General features: G+C 55.6%; 3 protein-coding genes across 9 annotated transcripts; 2 read left to right on the top strand and 1 right to left on the bottom strand.

The window, feature by feature from the left end:
- The first annotated feature begins 1,830 nt into the window (after positions 1 to 1,830).
- Positions 1,831 to 8,611, top strand: DNASE1L2 (deoxyribonuclease 1 like 2). Its single transcript, XM_072982464.2, has 9 exons — positions 1,831 to 2,260; positions 4,430 to 4,584; positions 4,970 to 5,058; positions 5,382 to 5,465; positions 6,294 to 6,394; positions 6,674 to 6,786; positions 7,211 to 7,365; positions 7,637 to 7,733; positions 8,016 to 8,611. The coding sequence occupies exons 2-9, from the start codon at positions 4,444 to 4,446 to the stop codon at positions 8,067 to 8,069; spliced, it is 834 nt and encodes a 277-aa protein (XP_072838565.2). The 5' UTR covers positions 1,831 to 2,260; positions 4,430 to 4,443; the 3' UTR covers positions 8,070 to 8,611.
- Positions 8,612 to 9,042: 431 nt separating this feature from the next.
- Positions 9,043 to 12,465, bottom strand: ECI1 (enoyl-CoA delta isomerase 1). The gene is made up of 7 exons (XM_072982462.2): positions 12,310 to 12,465; positions 11,551 to 11,664; positions 11,196 to 11,323; positions 10,671 to 10,817; positions 10,378 to 10,499; positions 9,986 to 10,164; positions 9,043 to 9,490 (listed from the first exon to the last, which is right to left on the bottom strand). The coding sequence occupies exons 1-7, from the start codon at positions 12,392 to 12,394 to the stop codon at positions 9,324 to 9,326; spliced, it is 942 nt and encodes a 313-aa protein (XP_072838563.2). The 5' UTR covers positions 12,395 to 12,465; the 3' UTR covers positions 9,043 to 9,323.
- On the top strand, positions 11,810 to 27,515 carry PARN (poly(A)-specific ribonuclease). Of its 7 annotated transcripts, none has more exons than XM_078381339.1 (24): positions 11,855 to 11,927; positions 14,286 to 14,363; positions 15,089 to 15,168; positions 15,722 to 15,789; positions 15,884 to 15,965; positions 16,144 to 16,204; positions 16,552 to 16,717; positions 16,935 to 17,000; positions 17,118 to 17,156; positions 17,737 to 17,779; positions 18,584 to 18,664; positions 18,904 to 18,960; positions 19,679 to 19,756; positions 20,567 to 20,610; positions 21,331 to 21,373; positions 21,907 to 21,982; positions 22,549 to 22,659; positions 22,757 to 22,826; positions 23,469 to 23,524; positions 24,098 to 24,184; positions 24,316 to 24,390; positions 25,618 to 25,810; positions 26,245 to 26,447; positions 26,637 to 27,515. In XM_078381339.1, the coding sequence occupies exons 4-24, from the start codon at positions 15,728 to 15,730 to the stop codon at positions 26,687 to 26,689; spliced, it is 1,746 nt and encodes a 581-aa protein (XP_078237465.1). In that variant the 5' UTR covers positions 11,855 to 11,927; positions 14,286 to 14,363; positions 15,089 to 15,168; positions 15,722 to 15,727; the 3' UTR covers positions 26,690 to 27,515. The 7 variants fall into 7 exon arrangements, with proteins under 7 accessions (XP_078237468.1, XP_078237465.1, XP_078237467.1 ...); XM_078381341.1 differs by having other exon boundaries at positions 11,868 to 11,927; positions 15,020 to 15,168; XM_020811954.3 differs by lacking the exon at positions 11,855 to 11,927 and adding an exon at positions 13,093 to 13,331.
- Positions 27,516 to 27,900: the final 385 nt, after the last annotated feature.

Below are 27,900 nucleotides of genomic sequence, written 5' to 3'. Positions count from 1 at the left end.
CGAGGGCGTCACGTGCGGCCAGAGGGTGGGATATGACCTCCACCTGGCAGAGAATGTCCTCCGTCAGACATTCCTTCCCTCTGGGGCCCCTCTGGCCCTAATGGCCACCCCCCAAAGGGAAGTGGCCAGACCCTCCGCAGAGCCTCCCCCTGCAGTCCCTGGTCAGAAAACAGACAGAGCAGTTGCCCTCTGTGTGTGTGTGTGTTTGTGGGGGGGGGGAGAGAGAGATGGCTGGGAGGAGGTTTCTTGCCCCATCCTCCTGATGCGAGACAGGTTCTTCCTGGCACAGGTGCTCTTGATCAACCAGGAAGCGGCTGAGGACACCTTATCTGAAACCCACCCGATGCGAAACCCACACTGACCACATGGGTTGTCTGTGTGTGTGTGTCTCTCTCTCCTCCCCCCCCCCACAGAAGCAAAAGAGGAACAGACACACACACAGATAACAACCGCACCCCCCCCAAGACATACCTCTTTCCCACAGCCTCTCCGTTTCCTTCCCAGCAAACCCTTCTTACCCAAGGTGGCCGCAACCCTTGTGAAAGAGGTGGTGTGTATTCAACATTTCCCCCCCCACACACACACACACACACCCCAGGGCGGCAACTGCTTCTGGGTCTCCCACCCAGACCTGAAGGAGGCCTGGCCCAGCTTGACTTTCAGGATCAGGGGAGGTAGAAGGGGGGTGTTCGGGAGGGGGCTAGTTTGGAACGTTTTGGTCGCTTGGGGGATTCTGGGGATGTGACCCCCCCCCCAATCCGTAGCCTTTCTGAGGTCAGCTTTGCTAGGCAGGCCCTCTTTGATCCCAGCCGATGGGCCAGGAGGCCCCTGCTCTGCAAAGCGTTCCCGATGGCCGAGGAGCTGCCCCCGCTCCCCCCACCGCCACCCCCAGGAACAGAGGCCCCAGAGAACACCCCCAGCTCTGTCCCAGCAAAGGCATCTCCTGGGGCTCCTCTTCCGATATTTTCTCCCCAAGGGGTGTTTCTGCCGGAGGGCCAGGCTCATCCACACACCCCTTCGATCCAACGGCGGTTCTGACTCAGGGGACCCTCCCTCGGCCTCCTCCTCCTCCTCCTCCTCCTCCTCGGAGCCCCCTTTAAACCTCTTCCTTCCTCTCTCCTCTCCATGTTTTTCTGCCCACTCCTTCCTACATCTTCTTCAGACGCCTCACCTCGGCCCTTGAGGGAGCACAATTCCAATGCAACTCAAGTTGCCTCTTCAGGCAGTGCCCGGGGGAGTCAATTCATCCCCCCCTCGCCCCCCAATCTGTGTGTGCTTCAGTCTATGCGAGACAGGAGCCAGAAACCAGGAGCGAGAGGGGACCTTCCAGGAATGGCATGTTCAGAGGAGACGGTGGCTCGCCTGACACCTGCCTCAGTGGCCACCCGTGGTCCACCATGACCACCACCCGGCTGGAGGGCTCCCCCCCCGAGCCCCCCCCCCGAGCCTTCGGAGCAGCAGGGGGCTGCTGGACAGGGTTTTGCACTGCTCCACCCACCTGGACTCCTTCATCCTCCGTGCCACATCGCGCCATCCCTGAGGCTAATTCATCAGGCGGTCCTAACAACTGGAGAACATTCACGAGGTGTTTCCTGGAAAGGCAGGGAGGAGGGCGGGTGTCTCTGTCTATGCCTGCTCCAGAAGTGTGTGTGTGCGCGTGCCTTTTGCATGATTGCCATGAACTGATTGCCTCTTTCCTTCTTTTTTTCCTTCTTCCCCCCCCCTTCCTTTCTTCTTATGCTTATGTTTGGGAAGCACTTGAGTGCCCAACCCTTGTGTTGGGTTGGGTCCCATGGAGTCAAAGGCCAGCAATCCTATACACAAGGAGAGAGAGAGAGAGAGAGAGAGAGAGAGAGAGAGAGTTTGTGTGTGTGTGTGTGTGTGTGTGTGTGTGTGTGTGTGTGTGTGTGTGTGTGTGTGTGTGTGTGTGTGTGTGTGTGTGTGTGTGTGTGTGTGTGTGTGTGTGTCTGCTCCCAGGGCTGCGGTTCATCATGAGGCAACAGGGCAGCCTCTTCTCTTCTCTTCTCTTCTGGTGGAACTTGCAATACTGGTGTTTCCCAACGCGTTGCCACCCACTCTGGGGACGAGCAACTCCCTCTCCTTCCTGATGAGCTGGAAGAGAGGAGCCAGGTGCCAGGCAGAGGATCGGGACCGTCTCTTCTCTCAGACGCCCTGCTGGGGACCAAAAGTGACAAAGACCCACCTGAGGAGGCTCGAGAGGCGCCCTGAAACCGTCCTTTCACAGCTCCTGCGACCCACGGTGAGCTCCTTGGCGTATCCTTCCAGGGGAGGGGGAGGGGAGCTGGGGTTTCTCACCACTTCCCACACATCACCTGAGAATGTGGGACACCCCCCCCCACACACGCCCCTGAAATTGAGGGCTGAGGGTTCGAGGACCCGCCCAGAGAAGTCCCTTGTGGCTCAAGGCACTGCTGGTGTGTCAAATTCACTGCCGCAGGGCACCAGGATGGCGACAGGTGTGAGTGGCTTAAGATGGGGATTAGAAAACGCCAGAGAGGAGAATGAAGAGGTGGTGGAGTGAATGACCCGGAGCCTCCACATTCAGGAGAGACGCCTTCCACCAAACGCCACACCGGTGGGAGGCAGTAGCCGAACCAAAATGTCTTTTGCAGTTGGATCCCTGCGTGGGAGAGGCAGGATGGTGCTGGACTCAATGCACCTTTTCTTTTTCATGTGGTTTATAACCTCCCAATTAGCCCCAGGCTTGCAGATTACAAAACAAACAAACGAGCAACGCTCCATGGCCTTCCAGTCAGAAGCAGTTGGTACCCATTGCAGTTGGCAGCTGGAGTGCCCAGGGTGGGCAGTGCCAAGCATGACAAGCAGAGCAAGGCTTAAAATGGCTGTGGAAGCACAGGTGTGGAGGCAGAGGAAAATGCAGGCTTGCAACCCGGGTGAGCAAGCAGCCTGGCCCTGGGGCCGCATGAGCCTGAAGGAGGGCAAAGCTCCGTTTGCCTTCTGCTGCCAGCTTCTCGTGTATTTCCCATGCCCGGGAAGGAATCAAGGAGGAGGAGGAGAGCGGAGGGCACTGAAAGCCCACCCCCTGGCCATCTCCTAGCGTTGACAATTCAGCATCCTTTTTGGGAGCCCAGAAAGAGGCCACCTCCAGAATCTTGGTTAGCAGGATGAAAGTGGGGGTGTATGTGCCTGGGAAAGGGCCCCCTGGATCCAGGAGGGGGGTGGTCTTTCCAGGGAGCTGCCTCTGGGAAAGTAAGCAGAGGCTGGGGGCGGTGCGCGCACACACACACCCTGCAAACTGCTCCCAGGTCTCGTGTCCTCCCAGCAGCCAACAGAGACAGGGGAGAGCCTAACCCTCACACCGTCTCAGCGCCAGGCGGGCCCTTTTGACCACCACCTGTCCCATAATTCTGGGCAATGCCAGAGGCTCACCGGTTGAGCTCCTTGTGAATCAGAGGGAAGCGCGACGGAGGCGCCTGTCGGTGCTTCTGACTCAGAGCCGGTTGAACTAGGAGGATGTGGAACGATGCCATGGGTGCAGCTTCCTACTCTCTGGGGTGCACCAGCGCCCTGAGGCTCTCCTTCCCAAACGGATGGAACGGGGCCAGTGAGAATGGGACGGCCACCCCCACCCCACCCAACACCCTGGAGGAGAGAGAGCGGCCCTAATCCTTTGAGAGTGGCTTTTCCTGGGATACCCGCTGGGGTTTTATGGATTTTGGTCAAGCCCAAGACAGAGAAGGGATTGGGTGAGCCTGCTCTCCCCACACACTGTGAGCGTGATGAAAACGGCCCCTTACTTTGGCAGCTGCTTTTAACATGTCAGGGCTGAAGTGCAATATTGTGTCAGGGGAGGTGGAGGACCAATGGCTACCTTGTTCCCTAAGCCCGTGTGCAAGGTACCCGCAGGTAGCCAAGCTCTTCTGGCTTCTGGGCCTCATCCTTTCTCCCCATCTCTGCAGTCTGTCCCACCTGGGTTGAGATCCGGGAACATTTTCCTCCTGCCATTTTGCCTTTGCGCGCACCAGGCTGTGCCTCTTGGCCCCGGGGACGATCGGTCCTGTCACTGCCAGGAGGGCAGCCGCCGGTTGGCCCGCCTGTTCCAACCGAAAACACCAAAGAATCCACACACGCCCCAAGACACACATTTTAATCCAGCCTGTTGCACTGCTGCCTTGTCGGTCTTGCTGTGCTTTTGTTGTGCGGCTGCCTCGTTGCTCACCTAACTGGAAATATTTAGGCTAAATAAAGCTCCCTTTTCTTGGTGATCCTTTGCTTTCTGTGCTCGACTTATTTAATGGATTGTTTATGGCTGGCAGACTGTTGTCGTTTTAGGTGTGACGTGATGCCCTTTGCATGGTGTGGATGATCGGTTGTTCCTTTGGGCTACTGGGTTGGGAAGAACGAGGCCATATGGCCAAATCGCGTCTCTCCTTTCTCCCCTGTGCAGGCAGCGAGCGGGCCATGAAGCTCCCGGGGCTGGCTTTATTGAGCCTGGCTTGGCTGCTCCGCGCAGCCACCCCTCTGCAAATCTGCGCCTTCAACATCCAGAGCTTTGGGGACAGCAAACTCTCGGACAAAGGCATCTCAAGAATTATCGTGAAGGTGGGACGGGTGTCTTGTGCTCAGTGCCCTGCAGAAAATGACCCTGGGGCCACCGACAAGGATATCTGGCCTTAAAGTGCCCTTAAAGAGGAACTAGGCAAATGAATGGGAGGAAGGAAGGCAGGCTTTCTCCATGGATCTTACCATAGGGAGATGTGGCCGCCCTCTGAACCTCCCTTCGGAAGAACCACGAACAACAGGGAGAGCAGCGGCCCTCACCCTCATCCTTGGCTACCCTCGGCTGTTCAGGGGCTCCTTGGCCACTTCTGGAATGGAAAGAATAAGGGCTGGTTCGAATGCTTTGGGGGGGGGGCTCCAAAGACCCGGGATCAGCCCAGCCCCCCCTTGCTCGCTTACCCCCACGTTCTTTCCCCCCCCACACCAGATCCTGTCCCGGTATGACATCGCCCTGGTGCAAGAGGTGCGGGACTCAGACTTCAGCGCTGTCAGTGAACTGATGGAGCGCCTGAACAGGTAAGCGACAGGTGGGGTCCCTGCCAGGAAGTGGGTTTAAAGGGAGGCACCAAGCGCCCCCCCCCCCGGTGTTTCTCCAGGGCTTGGGCGAGGGCTTTTCTTCCTTGAGAAAAGCAAGTGGTGACCTTTCCAAACCCTCCGGTTTAAACAAACAAGAAGATTAAATCCATGCACGGGATGCTGGAAAAATCAAGGTGCTTGGGGGCCCCAAAATCCCCTCCTGCAGTTTGAGCAGGTTCCACCAGCACAGACCGAGGACGGCAGGGAAGGATCCGTGCATTTCCCGCTCTGTCCCTGACCGTCTCCCTCGGCTTGCCTTGCAGCGCCTCCGAGCACTCCTACGCCTACGAGAGCAGCGAGCCGCTCGGTCGGGAGAACTATAAGGAGATGTACCTCTTCATCTACAGGTCCTGGATGGAAGCCCCCCCCCGTCCCGCGGTCTCCCTACACGCACCCCCTCCACACACGCACACATTCCCCGGGGGGCTTGTGCTGAACTCCCATGGGATTCCGGGGGTGCTTTCCTGCTGGGTGGCTACGTACCGGATGAGGCCAGAAACGGAACAGTGGCTCATTCTGCCCTCAAAGGATTTGGACCAAGGAACATTAGACTCAAGAGGAGGCCGATTGTGCTGTCCCGAACCCTAACCTCCCCCCCCCTCTTTGTAGCATCAGGGGAGCCCCGATCCACCTGTTGCTAAGTCCTAGGTGCCATTAAGCGGTCTCTTCCCTTGGGCCGTTCTCTGTCGGTCAGCGACCTCCCAAATGTGATCTCCTATAAACGCCTGCTCAGGTCTGAAAAACTCAGGGCTGGGGCTTCCTTTACTGAGTTGATCCCTCTCATCTTGCACCTTCCTTTTTTGCTACTGCTTTTTCTTTCTCCCAACACAACGGTCTCACAATGGGGAGCCTAGACTTCTCATAACTAAGTCACTTTAGCATCCAGAGAGAGTTCAGGGCTGGATTTGGTCTGGAGCCCCCTCCGTTAAATGCAGAGACATACACACATGCTCTATATATTGACAATTCCCCCCCCCCCCAATCTTTCCCCAGAATGGAGAAAAGGTAAAGCAGAAGCTTGACGGGAAGGAGTCTCTTCCTGGATCTGTCCCTCCCCTTTCCTGCACTGCCAGTTTCTGCACCTGCCTTTGGGCTGCAGGGACCACACACACACACACACACACACACACACACCCCGGTCGTTCTGACACGGATTTCCTTCGCTTTCCCTCCAGGACGGACAGTGTGACTCCTCTGGAGAAGTACCAATACTCCAACAAGGACAGCGCCTTCAGCCGAGCCCCTTTCATTGTGAAGTTCTCCACTCCAGGCTCAAGTCAGTAAAAGAGCAAAAGTCATGGGGGGGGATTGGGGTTGGGGGGAAACGGGGCCATGGATGGGAAGGGGCAAAAGGCAGGTCCTAGGCAGGCAGGACGGGAAGCACAGCCGGGCCCAATCCTGGAAGCTCATGCCTGGAAAGAGGGAGGCGGCCGAGCCACCGGGTTCTGGCTCCCCCCCCCAGTGGTTTTTGCGAAGAGAGGGCAGCCCCGAAGGAAGGGAGGAAGCAGGGGCTCTGCACAGGATCTTAATCCCGGGTGGGTTATTTTTTCGGCAGAGGAAGACGAGCTTATTCTGGTCCCCCTCCACACTCCTCCAAGCGATGCCATGGCCGAGATAGATGCTCTCTACGATGTCTACTTGAAGGTCATTGACAAGTGGGGCACGGATGTAAGTGCTGGCGGGGGGGGGGCGGGGGGGAGAGAGGCTGCTTGCTGCTCCATGGCTGGGCTCAATCTGCCAGATGTTCGTCAGCGTCTCACCTGCCACACCGGCTGAGTGTTTTTAAAAGGCTTCCTTTATATGTCTATGGGTAAGGGCAGTTCTTCAGCCCCTTGCAGGAAAAGAACAAAGTATTTGTGGCAAGATTCAGGACCGAAATGGACGAAGCCCAGATGCCTCCCTGCCTCTTGGTCTCTGACCACCTGCAGAGCGAGGCCGGATTAAAAGCCAGCTGGGCATTTAAGCCCCCCCCCCCGCCAATCTTGGGCCCAGCCCCTCTTGCCTGCTTACTGCCCTGCTCAGGGGCCAGCCACCGGAGGGCAGGATCTGCCCCTCGCCCGGCTTCTCACTGGCACCCTCTTTCTCCCGGCAGAACATGATGTTCCTCGGAGACTTCAACGCAGACTGCAGCTACGTTGGGAAGAAGGACTGGGCGTCTATCCGCCTGCGCAGCAGCGAGGTCTTCAAGTGGCTCATCTCCGACGACACGGACACCACCGTGGGCGACTCCGACTGCGCCTACGACAGGCAAGCCGTCCGCGTGGGGAGGGGGCAGGGGGCAGGAGCCGGAGGGCCAAGGGAGGGACGCCCACAGGGTCTGCCCTGCAAGAGAGCTGGCCAAGGGCCACCGAGGGCCCCGCAGAGCCTCTTCCTGTCCCCCAGGGCATCTCTGGGGTTTCCCCCTTCCCTTCTCCTTTCCTCCCACCTCTGCAATGCGGCCAGCCTTCCACTGGCGCTCCCTCCGTCAGGAGGGCAAGGGGGGCTGCCGGGCTCCATCTGCCCCCCTTTTCTCTTCTAGGATCGTCGTGAGTGGCGCAAAGCTGAGGAACTGGATCAAGCCCAATTCTGCCAAAGTGTACAACTTCCAGAGTACCTTCAAACTGAGCCAAGAGCAGGTGAATAAATGTTGGCCTGACACACACCCCTGTCCCCCATGACAGCACAGGCACGGAAAGAGGGGCTGAAGGCGCCGATTTAAACCATCTCCCCGACAGGCTCAGAACAAGGACGGGCGTCACTGGCTGCTAAAGGGATCCATGACCCCTTGACCAAGCGCCGATCCACAGCGTGCCGGATTCTGGCTGCCGCCATGTGCCGAGCATGTGGCCTGTCTGATGCGCTGAGGGTTTGGGTCCTGGTGGGGCTCTGAGCACCCCTTCTTTCTTTCTCCTTTGCAGGCTCTGGCTGTCAGCGACCACTTCCCGGTGGAAGTGACGCTGAAGTCCCAGTGATGTCCCTTCCTCCCTCGGAGCGCCGCTTTGCTGCCTGCATGCATGCGCAGGGTGGGTGCACAGGTCTGGCTCTCCCCCCCTCCCCCGGGCCAGCATGGATGACTGGCTGGAGCCCCCACTGCTACCTCACCCGACTGCTGTACTGCCCTTTTCTTGGGCACGCCTGCCCAGCCAGCCTCCGCTCTTACGAGCCCAGAGGGGCCTGCCTTGGGAAGCAGCGATGCCCCGAGATCCTTCACAGAAGAGGGGGAAAACTTCTCTGCTCTCCAGTCAAACCGAGGACCCCCTGCATCCAAAATACTTGCCGTGCCCCAGAGCTGCAGCCACTGCGCGCCTGCCTGAGACAGGTTCTCTCCTTATCCTGGCTCTCCCTTCACCCGCTCTGCCCAGAACTCTCTGGATTGGCCTTGGGGCAGCCGCCCTCGCTCAGTCTGCCGCAGCCTACCTCAAAGAGCGGGTGCAAGGAGGCCATGCTGTGCGTTCTGCTGTGTACACAGCCCTCAGAGCGAGGGCACCGCAATAAACCAATAAGTAGCTCAGGACGGAACGGTCGTGCTCAAAGGGAACCTACCGGCCCTCAAATCCAGTCCCCTCAATAGATAAACACTCCAGCCTTCTGCCTTAAAAGAAATGCCAACGTGCTGATCGGCTAGAAGCCGAGGCTCCCTCTCTTTGTTTTACAGGGAATGGACGAAACCAGAAAGGGGGGCAGGCGGGGGGGGGGCTCCAGGAAGACCCACCCGCCCTGCATCCTGGGAAAGGAGTCCCACGGCTCACCTGATAGCACTCTGCCTTACAGAGGCACGTGTGGCACCCTAAATGGGAGCCAAGTGCCAGCATCTGTGCCAAGCAGTCACGGGAGGACAGCTGCAAAGGCACCCCCCCAGCTCCAGCCAATGAGGCCCCAGGCGGGGTGGGGCGAGGAAAGAGAACCCCACCAGGAGGGTTTGCATCCAAAAGGCCAACAGCCGTCTCCGTTTCCAACCATTTATTAACAGCTCAGTGTCGGCAAAGTTTCTTCTCTCCCAGGGATACAAGCAGGAGACAGGCAGGGGCCCACGCCGGCCCCTCCCTCCCCTGGCCCAGCCACCCCCATCCCCGTTGGCCCCGATCTGAACACCGGGATCCTCCGAGCCCAGCATGAACGCCACACAAAATCTAGGAGGGTGGGAAGCCCAGGCCCAGCAGGGCCCCAGGGTGGGTAGGTGGGTGGGTGGGTAGGTGGGTGGGTGGGTGGGTGTGCCGGTCCTCCCCTCAGGCTTTCCTCCGCTTCAGCATCCCCATGTACACCTGGAGGGACTTCTGGATCGAGTCCCTGGAGATGAAGCGCACAAAGTCCTGGACGTCGGCCTCGCGGTGCGCCAGCAGGCGGTCCACCGTCGGCTTCCGCAGGGAGGACTTGGAGAGCTGGCGGGCGTGATCTAGGCAGCAAGGAGAGAGCGCGGGTCAGGGGTTGGAGGGAGCGTGGGGAGGGGGGGACAGCCGGGGTCCCAATCCCCCCAAGGAACCATAAAGGCAAGGCTTTGGACACAATCAAGCCAATTCTGGCCATGAACGGCTACTGGGTTTAAGGAGATCGTGTGCACACGGCAGCGCTGTCTGCTCCCGAGGATTTCCAGGCCTCCGGTCAGACCTTCCACACCCCCATGACCCCACCTTGGGTCCCCAATCCAACCCTCTTGGTTCCACACCAGACCTTCCACACCTTCCTCCCCTCCACAAAACCGGCCTCCCTTCTCTAGTTGGGGCCTTCAAGATTTTAAAAACCCAGTGGGGAAAAGGCCGCCCTCAGAGCATGACCTCCAGCCAGGGACCCGCCCGGGCCGAACCGGTCTCTGGAGGGGTGCCATTTCCCCCTGCCCGCTTTAACGTGCTCGGCCTCAGCCGGGCAGACCTGCCCGTGAGTTGGGGGTCACCTGGAATCGCCAGCCACTGGCCCATGGTCTCCCCAGCGACGTTCTGGATCTTCTCTTCCGGCACCAACTCGTCGACGAGGCCAATCTTGAGGGCCTCTCGGGGAGAGTAGAGGAGCCCCAGCTGAAGGGACCGCTCTGTGCAACGGTGGCCGACCGTGTTCAGCATCGTGTCCTTAAACCTGGCAGCAAGGGGAAGGCCAGTCAAGCCGGGAGGCCCCCACGGCTGGGCAACCTGGAAGGTGGCAGGGCCCAGCCTGCAGCTGCACCGACGCCAGGCTCACTGACACCCTGGAGAAGCTGCAGCCAACGGCATCGCGCGCCCCCCGCCCCACCGCCTGCTCCCTTGCCCTCCCCTGCCCTCCCCTCCCCTCCCCACCAGGCCCTGGTCTCACCAGAACGGGGCCACGATGCCCAGCTGGGTCTCATTCAGACCAATGCTGTACTTGGGATTCTCGGCCATGATCCGGTAGTCACATGACATGGCCATGAAGCATCCCCCTGCAGGGCTGGACCCCTAAAAAGGAACAGAGGATGGGGAGGCACCCAAGTCAAGAACTGGGGGGCTAACGGTCATCGATCCCAACCCCCTGTCCATGGGGGCGTGTCTCAGCTCTGGAAGTGGTTCTGGGCGGCCGGAGGAGGAAAACGCCTTGCGGGCGGCGGGATGTCTGTCAAACGAACTTACGTTGACCGCCGCAATGGTGACCATGCTGGAGCTGTAGAGAGTCAGCCACATCTCTTGCACCGCCCGCCAGAACTCTGCATAATGCTCTTCACTCTTGCCGCACATCTCGGTGATGTCCAGCCCGGCCGAGAAAATCTGGGGCACAGCCTGGAAAGAGGGAAGGAGAGCATCTCCCCGTTTTAGCCACGGAAACCTTTCCTCCACCACGAAGTGCCTAAACTGTACAGGAAGCTTGGAAAATAATTATTTTTAAAATGGCTTTTGTTACACGTGAATTGGTACTCTCTCCACATCCAATAATTCATGACTATTTTTTAAAAAAGAAAGAAAAACTGTTGATTCACTTCTCATGTTTCCAAAGGGAAGTTAGCATAAAGACATAAAACGGCTAATCAATAAATAAACAAAGCAAAGAAACAGACAAGAGAGAGTAAAGGCGACCTCATGCATTTCTTGGCCCCAACGCTGCAAAAGCCAAGGTGGGCCAAGAATCTTTCCCCTCCATCCCCCCCCCCCCCCACGTACCGAAGTCAGGATGACGCCTCGGCAGGCCTTGTTATTCTCCAGTTTTTCCAGGCTTATGCAAAACTCGGTGAGGAAGTCCAGGCTCAAGCTGTTCACGGGCGGGCTTTTCAGCTTCATGGCCGCGACGCCTGCGGAGCAAAGAGACCGACTCGGAGGGAGACCCCGGAGGGGCTGCGAGGGCCCCAAACGAGCGCAGCCCCGAAAAGACGGGCCCCCAAGACGGATTCGTCGCGGAGACCCCTCGCCACGGCTGCCAGCCAAGAAGGCTGAGCGGGACACCCCCCTGGGCCCCCCCGGCCCCCCAGACCCTTCGCTTCAAAGGACAGCCCAAGGAGGGGGGGGGACACACGGTTACCTGTGCTCTCATCCAACTCCACCAGGATTTTGCTGTTGCTGAAGAGCCTCCTTGGGGGGGCCGAGGGGGGGCCTCCCAGGCCCAGGGGGGCCGCTCCCCCCCACGGGAAGGCGCCTGAAAGGAAACCCCGAGAGAACAAACATCAAGGCGCTGCTCAGAGCCCCACCCTGCCCGGGGGGGGGGGGAAGAGGGATCACAACGCCAGGCTGGGATAGACATCCATGGCGGGGGGTGTGTGTGTGCCTTCGGCCAAGTTGGGGGGGGGGAGGCGCAGAACCGGGCAAGCTTGCGAAACCCTCAGGTCTCCTCCTCGGGTGGGCATGCCGAAGAAGAGACCTGAAGGTCCCGAAAGTTGGCGCAAGTCCTGAGCCTTGAAGGTGTGTGTGGGGGGGGGGGGGCGAGGAGGCCCATTCAGGGGAAATCGCCGCCCTTCGGACTCCGGCCTTTGGCTTCCAGGCTCTAAAAAACAGGAGGCCAGAGTCCGAAAAGAAGGGGGGGGCCCTCCTGGCTCGGGCCCCCCTCCCCTCCCCCGTCAGCCCTGCAAAGGGACCCCCCCTCCGGGCAGCCCGAGCGGGGAGGGGAGGGCGGACACACACCCCCACACCCCCGGGGACGGCGGCGCCCTTTAGGGACTACAACGCCCAGCATCCCCGGCCGCTGTCGTCCAGCCAAGGGACGTCCAGCGCCGGAGCCAAGGGGGGGAGGGCCCCTGCTCGCCCTCCCCGCCGCCCCCGCCCCCCCCCCCGGGCCGGAGGGTACCTGAGCCGCGGAGGAGGAGCAGCCGCCAAGCCCGGCGGGACGACCCCGCACCCGCCGCCGCCGCCCGAGCCACCGCCGCCGCCATCTTCCGCGGGGCGGAGCGCCTTTGGGGGACGGGCCGGGCGGGCCGGGGGGGGGGGCGGCGACCCTCCCTCCCTCTCCCTCCCCGCCTCCTTGCTCGCTCGCTCGCTCGCTCCGGAAAGCCTCAGAGCCGAGCCGGGCTCCGCCCGAGGACCACAAGGCCCATCATCCCCCCCTCCCGCCAATAAGCAACCCTTCCTTTTGTGCAAACCCAGGAGGAGGAACCCTTTCCCCCCCCCCAAAAAAAGTTCCTTTTCTTCTCTCGCTTTGCTCTCGCGGGGGGGGGCGCAAAAAGGGGGTCGCAGCGAAGGTTTATTTCAAAATAAGGGGGGGGGGACACACACCCGGGGGGGGGACGTTTCTGGGGGGAGAAGCCGGAGGGCGCGGCCCCTTTCCCCCTTCAGGTCCCCTTTCGTTGCCCTTTCCCTGCGCGTGGCCCCCGGCGGGTCTCCTTGGGAGTAAGCGGCCCGGCAGGGAGGGAGGGAGGGACGGACGGAGGGATCTCCCCGCCCGGGGAGGGGGGGCTGCTCCGCCGAGCCCTATGGGAATTGTAGTCCTCGACCCCCCCCCACCCCCACCCCCGAGGGGCGGAGCTTCTTCCCCTCCGTCCGGAGACAGAGCGAGTCAAGGAGGGCCAAGGCCAAAAGAGGGCAACCGGCGCAGGGCGGCTTCGGGCGGCGCCACGGAGCATGCGCGAAGGGACCGGCGGCGCAGGCTGCGAGGGTCGCGGCGAGCGGGTCACGTGGGCCACCGTCACGCAAGAGCGTCGCGTGCGGGAGGGGGGCCATTTCGGGAGGGGGGGCCAGTTTGTTTCCGGAAGTGCCGCCGCCGCCGCCGCCGCCGCCTCCTTGCCTGGGCCCGAAAGGAGGCGCCCGGCCCGGCCCGCGTAGGCAGCCAGCCAGCCAGCCAGCAGGCCGCGAGGATGGAGATAACCCGGAGCAGTGAGTCGGGGCGGGAGTGCCCCTGGGCATGTGCAGAGTGCTTCTCCCCCGCCCCTTGGGTTGAGGGCTGGCCTGGCTTCCTTCTCCCGGGGCCGCCTCGCCTTTGCCCACCCCCCCATGGGTCGGACTACAACGCCTGCCACCCCCACTCCCAGCCAGCCAGCAGGGGGATGATGGGCTTTGTCGTCTCACCCTTGGTGTCTCCCTCCCCCCCAGCTAGGAAGAGTGGCGTTAAGGTTCCTTGGATGTGTGTGTGTGTCCCCTTGGGCCTGCCACCATGCGGGCCTTTCCGCAGCTTCAAGGGTGGGGCCCCATTCTTCTTGGCAGGGGCTGTCCAGGACTTTTCTGTGGTGCGGGGGGGGGGGAGAGAGAAAGCTTCTTCCCCAGGAGCAGCCCCCCCCCCCGTGTGGAGTCTGCCTTTGGGCTCAATCCTGCCTCTTGCCCCCCCCTTGCCTGACAGCTACCCCCACCCCCACTTTAGTCCTGGTCCCCCCCCCCCCTTTGTCTTAGCTGTGGCTTAGAAATGAGCAATAGGCTCTTCTCCCTTGTGTTGCTTTGTGATCAGTCAGTCCCACCCCCAACCGAGTGGCCCTGAGATATGTGGGACTACGACTTCCATCTGCCCCAGCATTTCTTGCCAGGGGGTGGTGGGTGATGTGCGTTGCACCCCTTGTTGGCTGGGAAGGGACCATGGGAGCGTGCTGGGCCAGGAAAGACGGGGGGTGGGGGTGGTTCATGGGTGTTTAAACAAGGCAGGTGGGAGGGGGCTTCAATATTCTTCCTGCTGCTGGAAGAGCAGTGCCCTTTTCCAGTTTAGGAAAATGGAGCAAAACACATTTTCATGTCAGTTTCTCTCCCTGCCCCCACCCCCGCCCCCCATGAAACTGATCAGACCTGTCCTATGAGTAAGAAACTGCCTTCACATCTGATCCTTTCTCTCCCTCTTATCTTCAGATTTTAAGGATAATCTGAGCAAAGTTTACAAAGCTATTGAGGAGGCTGACTTCTTGGCTATTGATGGAGAGTTTTCAGGTAATACAGGATTAAAGGTATATTTTGTTTGATTCTTGGTTGACATCTGATGCAAGAACTTGCGTTTGTAACCTTGGATATTTCATTTTTATGGAAAGTGTGATTTTATTTCCTTACTAAGAATTGCTAAATTAACAAGTAGAGCATAACTGAGTTACATTTTTAGGATAATATAATAAACAGGCAGGCAGCTACAAGATTGTTATAATGACATACTTTCTAATCATTTTCATAGTTACTTTTAAAGAGGATGCTAAAGAATTTTTTAAAAGAAGTATTTCAGTAGAAATTTTCAAGTGCAGTTCCATTTTCTTATCCATGTAGATGTATCTTGCAAAAACTAACCAAATTACACATAACTTCCATGTTGCACTTAAACATTAATGAGTAATGATGTAGATTACTTTTGAAACACTATAATGAATGTCAAGAACAGATTGCAGTGGAAAAAGTAAATAAGTACAGTCACACTGCAGGAGTACTGGCAAAAGAGTATTTGCAGTGCTAAATCTTAAAGGAGATTTATGTCAATCTCCTGGATGTCAGAGAAAACAGAAACTTTCTGTGATATCTTTCAGAAAAGAGTAAAAGCAGTCTTTATTTTTAAAAAAAAAATAGTTTGTATGTTAAGCCTGTGTTGCAATTTCTAATTCCAGACTGTCTTCCTTGCCTTGGGTTGACTTCCAGATGTATGTTTTTTAAAAGCGCTGTCTTATAATTATTAGGAATTAGCGATGGGCCTTCTGTTAGTGCGTTAACCAATGGCTTTGACACACCTGAAGAAAGGTATCAGAAGCTCAAAAAGGTAAAAACCTGACATTCCTTGCTGTACTATTTGTTCTGGAATTGTTTTGTGTCGATTTGCCGTCCTTCAGATTGCCCTGCTTTGCCCACTGAAGTGCTACAGAAAAATATTTATAAATAATTCGGAATTCAGTGTCTTGGAAAATCATCCTGTTTTGCGTGAAATGGAAGACTGTTGACTTTTTTTGCAACAATATCTTTCTTGTGGCTGTTGTGGGTTTTTCGGGCTCTTTGGCCGTGTTCTGAACCTTCAGAACACGGTCAAAGAACCCGAAAAGCCCACAACAACCATTAGATCCCAGCCGTGAAAGCCTTCGCGAAAATATTCTTCCTTTCGTCATGAGAACTTTCACTGGGCCAGAGGCTACTCGGGAGGCCTTCAGTTGGTTGGTTCAGGGTTTAGGGTAGTTTCCAATTGCTTCTCAATGCCTGGAGCACCAGGGTGATGAACTGAGCAAAATACAAACTCAGGCTTGGGCTCTGAAAATCCAGTCATTGGTATTAATGAATAACTGCTTGTTTAGTATCTTTGCTTGTGTTTTTTTCCTCTCTAGCATTCCATGGATTTCTTACTCTTCCAGTTTGGCCTTTGCACTTTTAAATATGACCACACGGAATCTAAGTAGGTTGCCCTCTTGATTTATTTGCGTCTTTAAAACTCTCTGTGCCCTTAGTAATAACATGTAGGTTGACTCACCTTACTGTCTTTTCCCCAGATATGTCACAAAATCATTTAATTTCTACATCTTCCCCAAACCTTTCAACAGAACATCACCAGATGTCAAGTTTGTCTGTCAGGTGAGTTGGAGATGAATCCTTTGGTTTCTTTTCTTCCTTTCTCTCAGTTCTGTAATAATAAATCACCTTTGAATGGGCAGAGCTGGAAGGGAACAGCCGTTTTGTGTTGTTGTTAGACTCAAGCGTTGTGGGCAGCCCATCGCAAAGTTAATTCTTGTTTGTTTGTTTTTCCCTCCAGAGTTCAAGTATAGACTTTTTAGCAAACCAGGGATTTGATTTTAATAAAGTTTTTCGCAACGGTAAGCTTTGTTTTTCAGTGTCTTGTAAATAATGCTCTGATGAGCCTGGCATTTCTTGAGCTCTTGCGTGAGGTTCCGCCTCCCTGTCGGAACAGAACGCTGCTCAGAGCGCACTGTGCATTTCCGCCTGTGGAGGCAGGCGCTGCTGCTTCCTTTAAGCATCATCTACAGCCTTCCCAGCTTGGTCTTCCACATCTCCCACCTTCCCCAGTCTGCATGATCCTCGCTGACCATGCGGGGGTCATCTAGTCGAAGGAAGGCAATCTGTCCGATCCTCCCTGTTTTATGATCTTCACCCAATTTCTCCACTCTTCTGGCCTCAGAACCTTTTCCTTTCTGCCTTTAAGGAATCCCTTATTTAAATCAAGAAGAGGAAAGGCAGCTGCGGGAGCAGTATGATGAGAAGCGCTCTCAAGCCAACGGAGTGGGGGCCTTGTCCTACGTGTCTCCCAATGCCACGAAATGCCCAGTGACGGTTCCGGAGGACCAGAAGAAGTTCATCGAAAAAGTGGTGTAAGTGGGAACCGGAGGCTCACTCCCCAGATCTCGGAAAGAGCTCCTTTCCCTAAGCTACGCCGTCTCCTGACCAAAATCAAAACCTCGGCGGTGTTTAAATGATGTCCTGATTCTAGAGGACTTTCCCTCCTTTGGGTTCAGACGGTTCTCGTGGGGAGATCAGAAGGAAAAGCCGGTGTTTGTTTCACCCCCTGTTTTCCACTCCCTTTGTCAGGGAAAGGATAGACGCTCTCTGGCAGAATGAAGACACTCCCAGTTTGCAGCTGGAGCCTTGCACGGGGTTAGTTTCTCTGAAGACTGGCAAAGGAGGGGCCGGGGGCAAACTTTAGGGCAGGTGGGGAGGGAAATGGCTGCCCCTTCCCCGGACATATGGGGCACCTTCTTTTTCTCCTTTCAGGTTTCAGAGGAAGCTGATCTATCAGACACTGAGCTGGAAGTAGGTATCCTGTTGACCTGCAGAGGAGAATAAGCCTGTCTGTTCTCAGGAGGAGGGGAAGGCCTCTCGGACGCTCCCCAGGTGGAAGGAGGTGGCATTTAGTGAAGGAGCACAGACTGCACCGTTGCAGTGGCCTGGATCGGAGGCGGGGGGCGGGGCGGGTAACTTTTCAGACGGCAGTGGCCATAACAATTCTGGGGGTGGTTGTGAAAAGAATAAAGTTTTCCCTTCTGGAAACAGCACAGAGTCCCAAATATGGCTGCACACAATTTACTGACTGCTAGGGAAAGAGGGAGGCTGGAGGAGATGATGCTTTCCTCAGGAAGCCTTCAGAGGTGCTGGTTCACCCATATCGGTCGCTTTTTGCCTGCAGGTGTGCATGGGAGGATGAAAACTCTTGTTTTGTGTGAAGCTGCAGGCAGAGCCTTAGCATCGCATATGGGCTCCCCCCCCCCCGAGTGGCCACGTTACTGGCATGATGTGCCCTTGAGACATTTTCCCCACTTCTGCAAACCTTTGCAAAACCAAACCCTGGCATAGGATTAGTGGTTAACCCTTATTGTTCATGGCTCAATTACAGGTATCCCAAAGGCATCCACGTTGAAACCCTGGAGACCGAAAAGGTAGCTGGCTTTGTCCATTTGGAGTTTTTGCCTCGAAGGGGGAGGTTCCCTGGCCCTCCGGGTTCGAGCTGGCAGGTTGCTGTGTCTTGTGGCAGCAGTGCAAGGATGAGCATGACAGACCTGATCGTGACTGGGCCATGCCCAGTTTATCATTAAGCCAGCCTAACGTAAGGCGGAGCGGCAGCAATTTGCATAGCAGACTAGGAGGGGAAGGAACATGGCCGGCAGAGGCGAGCAAACCCGATGGTTAAGCTTTCAGACTGATTTTTTCCCCTCCCACATTTCTTTGTGTGTTAACACTACGCTGCGTTGAGAGTGTTTGTATGTCACTTTGCATATATCCAAGGGAAAATCAATGCATGTGCTTTCTTGATTTGAAATAAGAGCATCAGGCTTAACGGGTACTTTTTTTGAAAATCAGGCCTGAATTTCAGGTTGAAAAGTAAAAGAGTGGGGCCCCCGAAGATCAGCATTTGAGTTTCCAAGTCTTCCTGGCAAATTGCTGAGGCTGAGAAAAGGCATTTCAGGAGGGGGAGAAACCCTAGAAAAGCTGAGAATGCCACCAAACCATCCTGGGGTGGCAGAAAGAACAGAGTCACCTGGGCAACCCCAGAAAGCTGGGCTGGGATTCCTGGAGGACCAGATCCAGCCTCTAGTCTCTCTCCTCCGTCCGTGCCAGGTTGGAGCCCAACAAAGAGATGGTTTCATCCTCCTAATTTGATGTGGTACGGCGGTGGTGTAGTCCGCACAGCCTTGTGCTTTCCATGGCTGCTTCCTACAGTAACACATGTTTCTGCTCATCAGAAGGAAAGATACATCATCGTTAGCAAAGTGGACGAAGAGGAACGCAAGCGGCGGGAGCAGCAGAAGCAAGTGAAAGAGCAGGTGTGTGGCCGGGACTCCCCTTTCCTGCAGAGAAGGTTTGCCTTGTGGGAACTCTGGGGGATTGCGTGAAGGGGGGGGGGACCTTTCTGCAAAATGCAAGAGGCCAAAACCACCTTGTGAAGAGCAGATCTCGCTGTCCTGTTGTGGTTGAGGGTCAGGGTGGTTTGTGTCAGAAATCCACCCTGAGTGTGAACGGGACCTTAATGCTTTTGCTGTAACAAATCCCTGCTTTGTTGCAGGAGGAGCTGAAGGACGCGGTGGGCTTCTCCCGAGTCGTTCACGCCCTTGCAAATTCTGTATGTTTCTTTTTCTTTCTTTCATCCTGGCCTAAACATCACTTTAAAATCTACAGTAGGAGTTCATTGTGTATTGTGCAGATAGGATTCTGGTGGGAAATATCTGGCCAGCTGGAAGCCCCCCCCCCCCGAGGTGGCGTTTGTACCAGCCTTCCCAAGTCTAAGAACTACAAGCCTCGCCCAAAAAGCCATAAGGCTGGAAACGCCAGCCGGTGCCGATGCCCTTTGGCAACCGCTGCCTCCACCGGCAGCGAGGTTTGTTTCAACGAGGGCAAGCCTTTTTTTTCTTTGTGTGCCCGTGGTACCTGAGAGCTGTGAGATGCCACACCTCTTGGCCCAGCAGGATCGGGTTCTTTTTAAGGCCAAAACTAAAATTTTACTCACCCAAATTTCCAAACATTCTTACGCTGTCTTCCGTGGTCCTCTGTTTCTTGGGGTTTCCCTGGTGGCCCGTTTTTGTAAGCTCCCTCGAAAAGGTTGATGAAAAAGTTGCCAGAAGATAAAAGTATTTTAAATAGGTGAACTGGGGTTGTTTGTGGGAAGGTGCGGCGTAGCTGAGCCCTGCATAAAATCTGGCATTTTTTTTTTGTCCTTCGGCTACCTGGTGGAAAAGGGGGCCTAAGGGGGCAACTGGGTGGGTGTGCTTACTCCGTGTGAGTTTGTGCGTGTGAATGTACCTGAGGTATGCATTCCTTCTCTTTCCATGGCTATCTTGCAGGGCAAGCTTGTGGTCGGTCACAACATGTTGCTAGACGTCATGCATACCATCCACCAGTTCTACTGCCCCCTCCCTGAGGTACGTGGCCTCTGTGGTCTCCCCCAGCAGGGCCAACCTGCTCTCCCGAGAATAGGGTCACTGTCTCCTACCAGAGACGAGGAGAGAGGTCTTCCGAAACTCACAAGGCTCTCCTATAAGATCAGGCAGGCTGGCTTCTCCACTTCACAGGCAAGACGCAGCTGCATGGATGTCTCTCTTCTCTGGACAGGAAATAATGGCCTGCTGCCCCCCCCCTTCCCCAATTTTTCTTGGCTCTCTCTTTGGAGAGACTCTGTGGCACCTGTTCCGTACCCTCTCGCCTGAGAACCCCAAGAGTACACTGGAGTGGCCTCGTTTATGTTTGCTGGTAATTGGAGGTAGACTGCCCTTCACCAGGAGGTTTCCACTTTGCCTTTTGCTGCCAGTAGTCACTGCTTTCATGATCCCCTTTAAGAACTTACTTAAGCTCTGCTCTGAGCCAAGCTGTGGAGCGGCGTTACAACATGTGGCATTGAATTCCACGCCGGAACCCCTCTCTCTGTTCTGAGCCTCTGACGGTCAGTTTAAGAGAGTTGCCTCAAGTTTTAGCAAAGAGGAAACACTTTTCTTTCTCCTTGTGGCCCCACCCTCCACGCTGGCCTTTATCCTGTGTCTGGCTCCTCATGGCTTCCCAAAACCTTTAAGCATCTCCCTGATATCCCAAATGCATTTAAACACATTCTCATGTATAGTTTGGCCCTTTTCCTAGCTACCTCTTGTGTGGAATTGTCTGTAAGTTAATGGTCTGTTGAATTTTATTATTTCCTGTCCTTCCTTGTTTGGAAATAATTGAAATCCTTCACTTTTTAGGATCTCAACGAGTTTAAAGAACTAACGACGTGCGTCTTTCCGAGGTAGGCACATTGGCGGGCGGTACTCGCTGATAACCTAAAATGTCTTGCTTGAAATGGGAACTGGAGGAGACACGCTAGATCTGTAGAGCGCACACAAGCTTCGTCTTTGCTAGCTTCCATTTATTTATTTGGGGGCCATCTTCCACAGGGGGCGGACCTGCAAGCCCCCATTGGTCCAGGTCTTTAGCAGAGTTGGCGATTGGGAAATCTTTTCCCAGTGGCTGCGCTGAGTACATTCGCCCAGTGGCGTGGCCCTCCGAGGTTTTCCACACTGCCTGCTGACGCATCACCCTTTCCGTTCCACTGTCATGGGATTCCCTGGCTGTCATACAAAAATAGCTGCTGTGCACTGCACATGTGCAAAACTTATACCGAGGAACCGCCTCCTGAGGCTACCAGATTTGGTCTTCTGCCTTTTGGAGGTGGGGGGGTGCGAAGGTGTGAAGCGCAGAGACGTGCCCTCCGCCCGCTGGGCATCTTCACCCAGCCTTTGGCCTCCTAGCCGAGATCCCCTGAATCCCACGTCCTGCTCTGTAGCTCTGAGGGCCAGAAACCAAAGTAAATAACCCATGGGGTTCACAAAGGGTCACCTGTGCCCCCCCCCAACAACCCAGATCCCGGGAGGGTGGGGCAACGCTGTTGAGGCAACAGTAGTCGTTGTGAAAGATGGAGGCCACGTGGTCCCTCCCTGTGAGTGTTTCTGTTTTGTTTTGCTTGCAGGTTACTGGACACCAAACTGATGGCCAGCACTCAGCCCTTCAAGGTAAGGCCGCCCTGCAAGCCACGGGCGATTGTGCTTCTCCCTCGTTTGTCTTTGGGGGTGCTTTGGCCGAGGAGCTCTGGCCATGACAGTAGGGACGGTTTTGTATCCAAAATAAGGGAAGAGGCTTCCTTCACCCTTGGCGGGGTGGTGGTGATGGTGGGGAATTCTGGGAGCTGTAGTCCAGACGCTCCCCCTCTCCCGTCCTTTCCAAGCTTGCTGCCTTACTGATGCCTGTTGCTCCTGGTGCCCAGCAGGGTCGGACCCCACATGTCGGCCTGCTGGTGGGGTGGGGGAGAGGCTTCTGGGGCTTGGCAGGCACGTCTGCCTTGGGGAGAGGCCTATGTTTACACCCCTGCAAGTTTAGCTCAGGAGGATTGAAAGTTCCCTGGAGTTCCCTGGAGGGAAGGCATGGGGAACCGGCGCTTGCTCGGAAGGAGGTCGGGCTCCCTTGGGGGAATCCAGAGCTTGGAAATCCTCTTTTCCTGGAGGACCGCTCCCCAGACCGATGGTCTCGTGTCGTCTTCTGCTTTCAGGACATTATTAACAACACCTCCCTTGCAGAGCTGGAAAAACGTCTGAAGGAGACCCCCTTCAGCCCTCCGAAAGTCGGTGAGGAAACTGCGGGCTCCCACGGCACACGGCCAGCTTTGAATAAACACGAAAGCAAGGCAGATCACCTTTGAAAGGTTTCAGTGGCACTCTGGTGTTCGAGAGGCCCTGGCTGTGTGAATGTAACCCAGGCAGCAAGGACATGGAAGGGAAATCCTGGTTTTCATTTTATTGAGGCTCGGGAGGACCGAGTCCCTGCCCTGTAACTCTTGGGCATCATCATCCTTACAAGTAGTCCGTTTGGGACTTCTAAGCTGTACCGAAGTGGGGCTGTGATTTGAGCCCAGAGCTCTTGGAAGGAAGTCTGCCAGCCTCCACATTAGTGTCTGCAGGAAGTGTCTCTGTGCTCAAGGCGAAAGCCTTTCTGGTTCTTGGGGAGACGGAACACGGCGAACTAATAGGCCTTTTCGGGTATTTAAAAAAACACGCGGCATATTGCTTTCAAAGGAGAAGAAAGGCAAACCTCTGTAACCGTCTACATTTGGAGATGTTTGTTCATTCTTCAGGCCCAGCTCCCTGCCTGGCTGGAGTAAGCTGAGATAAAAACACCGTTTCTCCTTTCACAGAAAGCGCTGAAGGTTTCCCAAGTTACAACACGGCATCGGAGCAGCTTCACGAAGCCGGCTATGACGCGTATATAACCGGCCTGTGTTTCATCTCCATGGCCAACTACCTAGGTATTTCCGCCCCCTTCTCACACTCATTTGTGCTCTGTTTATGCGTCCGGGTGCTCGGCCTGCTACCTGTGTGTGTTTTCTGTCTTCCGTTCCCCAGGTTCCTTCCTCAGTCCTCCCAAAAACCACGTCTCTGCGAGGTCGAAGCTCATTGAACCGTTTTTCAACAAGTAAGTCCACCCCATTTTTATCTGTTAGCTTTTCTGCGTTGTTCCTGGATGCTCTTCTGCACAAGAGGTTGGGCTGGAACCTGTAAGAATGAGTTAGGAAAGAGCACCTCAAGAGGAGGTCTCTCGTGCCTGGTGTGAAGCGGGGAGGGGGGGGGAGAGATCAATACCAAGTGTTGATGTTGTTGTTTTTTCGTCATTTTGCTTTTGGGCTTCCAGAGCAATCCCAAAGCGTCAGGTATGCCAGCTTTCCTCCCGTTGCCCTTCGGCTGGGCCCTCTTTGGCCCTGGTCTCCCCGCTGAGTTCCTGCTGGCTCAGCTCTTAAGAGTCACGATGCCAGGGGTGGAGGATCCCGCCTTGAGTGGGAAAAAAGCCCCTGAGCTTGGTGCCCCCTTGCTCTGGCCACCCTGGGCTTGGTGTGACGCTCGCTTTCTTGACCTTTAACGATGGTTCCACGTAGCTAACCCTTGAGTGGCTGCTCACCACTTGCGCTGCAGGGAGAGGAAATGTCAGTCTCTGAAAGACATGACGTGTTTCGGAAGGTGTTCTTCGCCGCCTCCTCTTTCCCCTCCTTTCCTCTTGGTCTTCTCTGGAACAGAATCCGTGGACACCAACATGCCCACGCCTGTCTTCCTTTCCCTTTAGATTGTTCCTGATGAGGGTGATGGATATCCCCTACCTCAACTTGGAAGGCCCTGACTGTAAGTCCTTTTTTCCCTACCTCTTAGCTTTCCCAAGCATTCGGGGGGGGGGGAGGGGTTGCAGACTCCTCTTGCCCCCCCCAAGGGTTGAGAGTGGCTCTTGTACTACAGCTCTGGAGGAATTATCCTCGTGGCCTGTAGGAAGCCAGGATGGCTGAAGTGCACAGCGGGCTGTGAGGCTTCTGGGGCGGATGGCAGACAGCGCAGGAGCCCCTGCAAGAGGCAGGCGGACCAAAGGCAGACCCCACCCCGCTGGCCACTTTGGAGCAGATATCAGCTCCTCCAACCCAGCGTCTGTGGGGCAACACCTCTCGCCACTCCACCCGACCTGACCCTTACCTACGAGTCCTGGGAGCTGTAGGGCCAGCCTGCCAGGGTAGAGAACTTGGGTGGTGTCCCGGCTGATGTGTATCTTGGTCTAGTCAGACTAAACTGTTTTCTTGAAAACCTTTGTGGACACCCGGCCTCTGCGCCTCTCTTTGTGCCCTTTGCCAACGTGTGCCCTTGAAGAACCCGGATTGCCTGTGGCAGAAGGCTCCAGGGCTAGTAACCGTTTCTCCGTGGTCTTTGCAGTGCAGCCCAAACGCGATCATGTTCTTTACGTTACATTTCCGAAAGAATGGAAGACGAGCGACCTCTACCAGCTTTTTAGTGCTTTCGGTAAGTATCTCGCAAGGTGACCAGCCTGTGAAGGCATCAGGAGACTCATAATGCTGACCCCCCACACACACACACACACTTGGGTAGAACCAAGAAAATCAATAGAGGCTGTGCTGGTTTTCCTTCCCCAGGTAACATTCAGGTGTCCTGGATTGATGACATGTCGGCCTTCGTGTCCCTGAGCCAACCGGATCAAGTTCAGATCGGTGAGTTGGAAGGGACCTCCTGGTGGCAGAGCCGACGCCTAGTGGCTGCCGATGCTGATGCAGAAGTGCCCGTGGTTTGGGCTGAGGCGAGGGGGAGTCTTCCATCTGGGGCCCTTTTCAGATGCCTTTAAAAATATTTAACAGTGAGCTGGGGGCCTGTGAACTCGGCCGTTGCCTTCCTTTCCCTTGTTTGCTGGTGGTTTCCTGTAGGTGTAGCCGGAGACCGGTTTCCTGGATTAAAGGTGAGGTGGCCACCAGGCTGCTGGAGAGAGAGAGAGAGAGAGAGAGAGAGAGAGAGGGAGGGAGGGAGGGAGGGAAAGAGAGGCGCTCTTAAGGTCACTTCTGAGGGTTGAGGCAGCGCCAAGGCCAGCAACAGGCATCCAGGGGCAGTCGTCCCGCAGGGCAGTTGTGTCAGTAAAAGTGTGAGCTAGGAAAAGTTCCGATCCTCAACTTCAGGCTTGCACGATCCTCCTGCCAGCCTGAGCAGGAGGAGCCCCCTTCGCAAGGAGGGTTTTGAAAGCTGTTAAGATGTTGCCATGAATATTCGTGTCTCTGGGGTGGACCCACAAATCAGCCTGCGGTCCTGCGCTGTCTTGGCAGCTCTTCCTCAGCGGTTGGTATCCAGCCGGGACAGGATTTGTTCTGCCAACCCTTTTCTGCTTGTCAGATTTGCAGCTGTGACATTTGCTCAACAGACGTTCACAAAATGGGGTATTATGTTTTTTAATGCTGAAACTAGGTCCCAGTGGAACTCCTTCCCACTAGATACACAAGGAAGGCTTTCTTTGTTTTTCAGAGGGTCTTAAGAAACTGGCTTTTATTTTCCTTTCGATTGAATGGTTGTATTTCTCCTGTTACTGAACAAAGTCTTCAGATTTTAACTCTGTGTGTGTGTGTGTGTGTGTGTGTTCAACTGTCACAAGCTTATTTTAAAATCCTGTGTTTTAACTTTTAAACTCTGGTTTCATTGACATGGGCCATGGGGGTCATCCAGGGTGTTCTCTTGGGAAAGGCTGCCGTCTTGAAAACTGGGAAATAGGCTCCTGAGCCCACGTAAAACAAACAAGAGGGGCACCCCAGGGCCATCTAGTCCACCCCCTGCCAGGGCAGAAAGAGGGATGCCTTTACCTATATCAGCAGTCGACTGCTCAAAGAGCGGAAAGCGTGTACTCTTGAGCGTTCGATCTATTGCTGTGTGATCGGTTCCTGGTTCCATTCTGCCCATAGCCGTGAACACCAGCAAGTACGCAGAAAGCTACCGAATCCAGACCTATGCAGAATACGTGGAGAAGAAGCACGAGGAGAGGCAGCAGGGGAAGCGGAAGTGGGCCGAGGACAGCTGGAAGGAGACGGAGGGCAAGCGTCTGAAGACGCAGGCGGCCCCCTACGTCCTTCAGAGCCGATACTACAACGTCAACAGGTGAGGGGCTTTTCCGGGGCCCGTCTTCCTTTGCCAATTCCAGAGGTCCTTTCCTCTCCAGCCGGCGTACTGCAGTTCTCTGCCACCCACGGTTGGATTCGCACAGGTAACTTCAAGGAAGGACGATCGGTCCCACGGAAGAAGGAGTCCTACCTTTAAAAGTCAGCGGCAGAAATGCCCGGGACGTCATCGCCAGTAATTTCCCAGTGAAAGCAGAACCGCAGTTGTGTCTGTGAGGTGGCGTGGAAACCCCATCCGGCCCCCAGCAGTTTCCATCGCATCCTAGAGGGGTGTCCTGTCGGGTAGCAGCCCAGGGGCTGTTGGGTCGGACCCTTCCCTTGCCAGTGGGGAGAACCCACAGTTCAAGCAGCTTGAAATCTCCTCCTTGCCTCCCGTCCGCCCTCCCCCTGGTCACCCTCTTCCCTCTGCTCCAGTTTCACAGCAACGGGCACGGTCGGGAAGAGAAGTATGAGTCCCATCCAGGAGGAGAGCGGCCTCGATGAGGCCGAGGTGGAAGAAGAAGAAGAGGAGGAGGAGGGCCTGGATTCCCCGGGAACCCACACAGAGTCGCTGGGGGAGGGGAAGAAGAGAGGCAAGCGGTTCAAGAAGGCCAAAAGGGAGGACGCCGCCCCAGCAGGTAGGGGGAGCCGAGGCCCCGCTGGGGTGTGTGTGTTTCCCACTGGGTCTTTCTCCTGGCATGCCTTTTTGCCCGCCCTGGTGGCAGCAGGTTCCTCTGCCAGCGCCGTGGGCTGCAGGCACTGCCGAGGCTGGGCGCTGCCCCGACCCATCTCTCTGATCTTGTGGCTCTTTGACCCCCTTCCACCAGGAGACCTCCAGACCTCTCCCGCCAGGCTCTTCGAAGTCCCAGACATGTGGTAGCCCTCGGCCACACCTGCCCGGTGTCCAGCTCCGAAGGATTTGCGCTCACGCCCTGCGCCAGCCACGCTTCACCTCCGTTAAAGCGGGGCCATCGGAACGAAAAGGCAGGATGCAAACTTGGAAAGCAGTTAAATTTTTTAAACTGCCTACTGAACAATCATCATTACTGTTCCTATGTGTGTGTGTGTGCGTGCGAACACCTGTAGTCACACTGGTTTAGTTGCTCACGTGAAATCTTTTTGCTGTCGTAAATGTTAGACCAGAAAGCAAGACCTCGGATCCCCTTTATATGGCATGTAGCCTGTGAAGTTTTACGAAAAGAGCCAGAGCCACCCTTTGCTTTGCTGCTCCTTTAACAGTGAGTGGGGGGTGGCTTACGGCCCTCATCATCTTCTGTTTCTACTCGGTTAGTAAGATCATCCTTTGGACCCCTTGATTGCTCTGCCAGCCTTCCTGTAGGAAAAGCTCGGCCGGGCTGCCTGCCTAACCCGCTTCCCTTGACTTTAGAGCCGAACCCTCTCTCTCTCATTCTTCCGAAATCCATTTTCCTCCCCTCCTCAACCTCTCACCTTTTGTTTCAGATGTGTACTGGGGGAGAGGGCGTCTCCTTCTTTTCCCCTGTAACATTTGTGGGTTGTGTCGTATACTGAAAAAAGCAAGCGGAAACCTCCTTTATCAGCCCTCCTTAGTTTAAAAATAAATGAATAAATCTGCTTTGGTAGAGTTCATAAACTTGGTTGGATGTTTAACATTTTTGTATCATGGAAGCGGGAATGAAATATGTATTTCCATAAAGTGAAAAATTAAAGAATTTTTTTTCTTAGAACCCAGGCTGTCTGCGTCTCTCACAAACGCCACTCGTTCGTTCATTAATTCTTTTAAGGTTGACTGGGAGAGGGTGGGGAGCGCAGAGCCAGGCTTGGTACTTCCCCCGCCAGAGGCACAGATACACTCTTGGGGCTTCTGTCTTTTTTTTTTTTTTTTTTTTTTAATCTCAAAAAGAAGCCCGAGATCCCGAACGCCTGAGCCATGGATCACACGGAGTTTAAGCCCGTTGAGACAGCTGGTTTCCTGTATGGCCGGGACTCATCCTGCTGACCCATGCGTCACTAGATGAAAACCTCACGGGCTTAATATCCTAACATTCAAACACCTTTGGCTGCTTCAGCTGCTTCGCTTGTTTTTATTGTAATATTGGTGGTGCTAGAGAT

This window comes from Pogona vitticeps, chromosome 13 (genome assembly GCF_051106095.1).
Source record: "Pogona vitticeps strain Pit_001003342236 chromosome 13, PviZW2.1, whole genome shotgun sequence".
Classification (NCBI taxonomy): Eukaryota; Metazoa; Chordata; class Lepidosauria; order Squamata; family Agamidae; genus Pogona; species Pogona vitticeps.
This window is presented reverse-complemented; position numbering and strand designations above follow the sequence as displayed.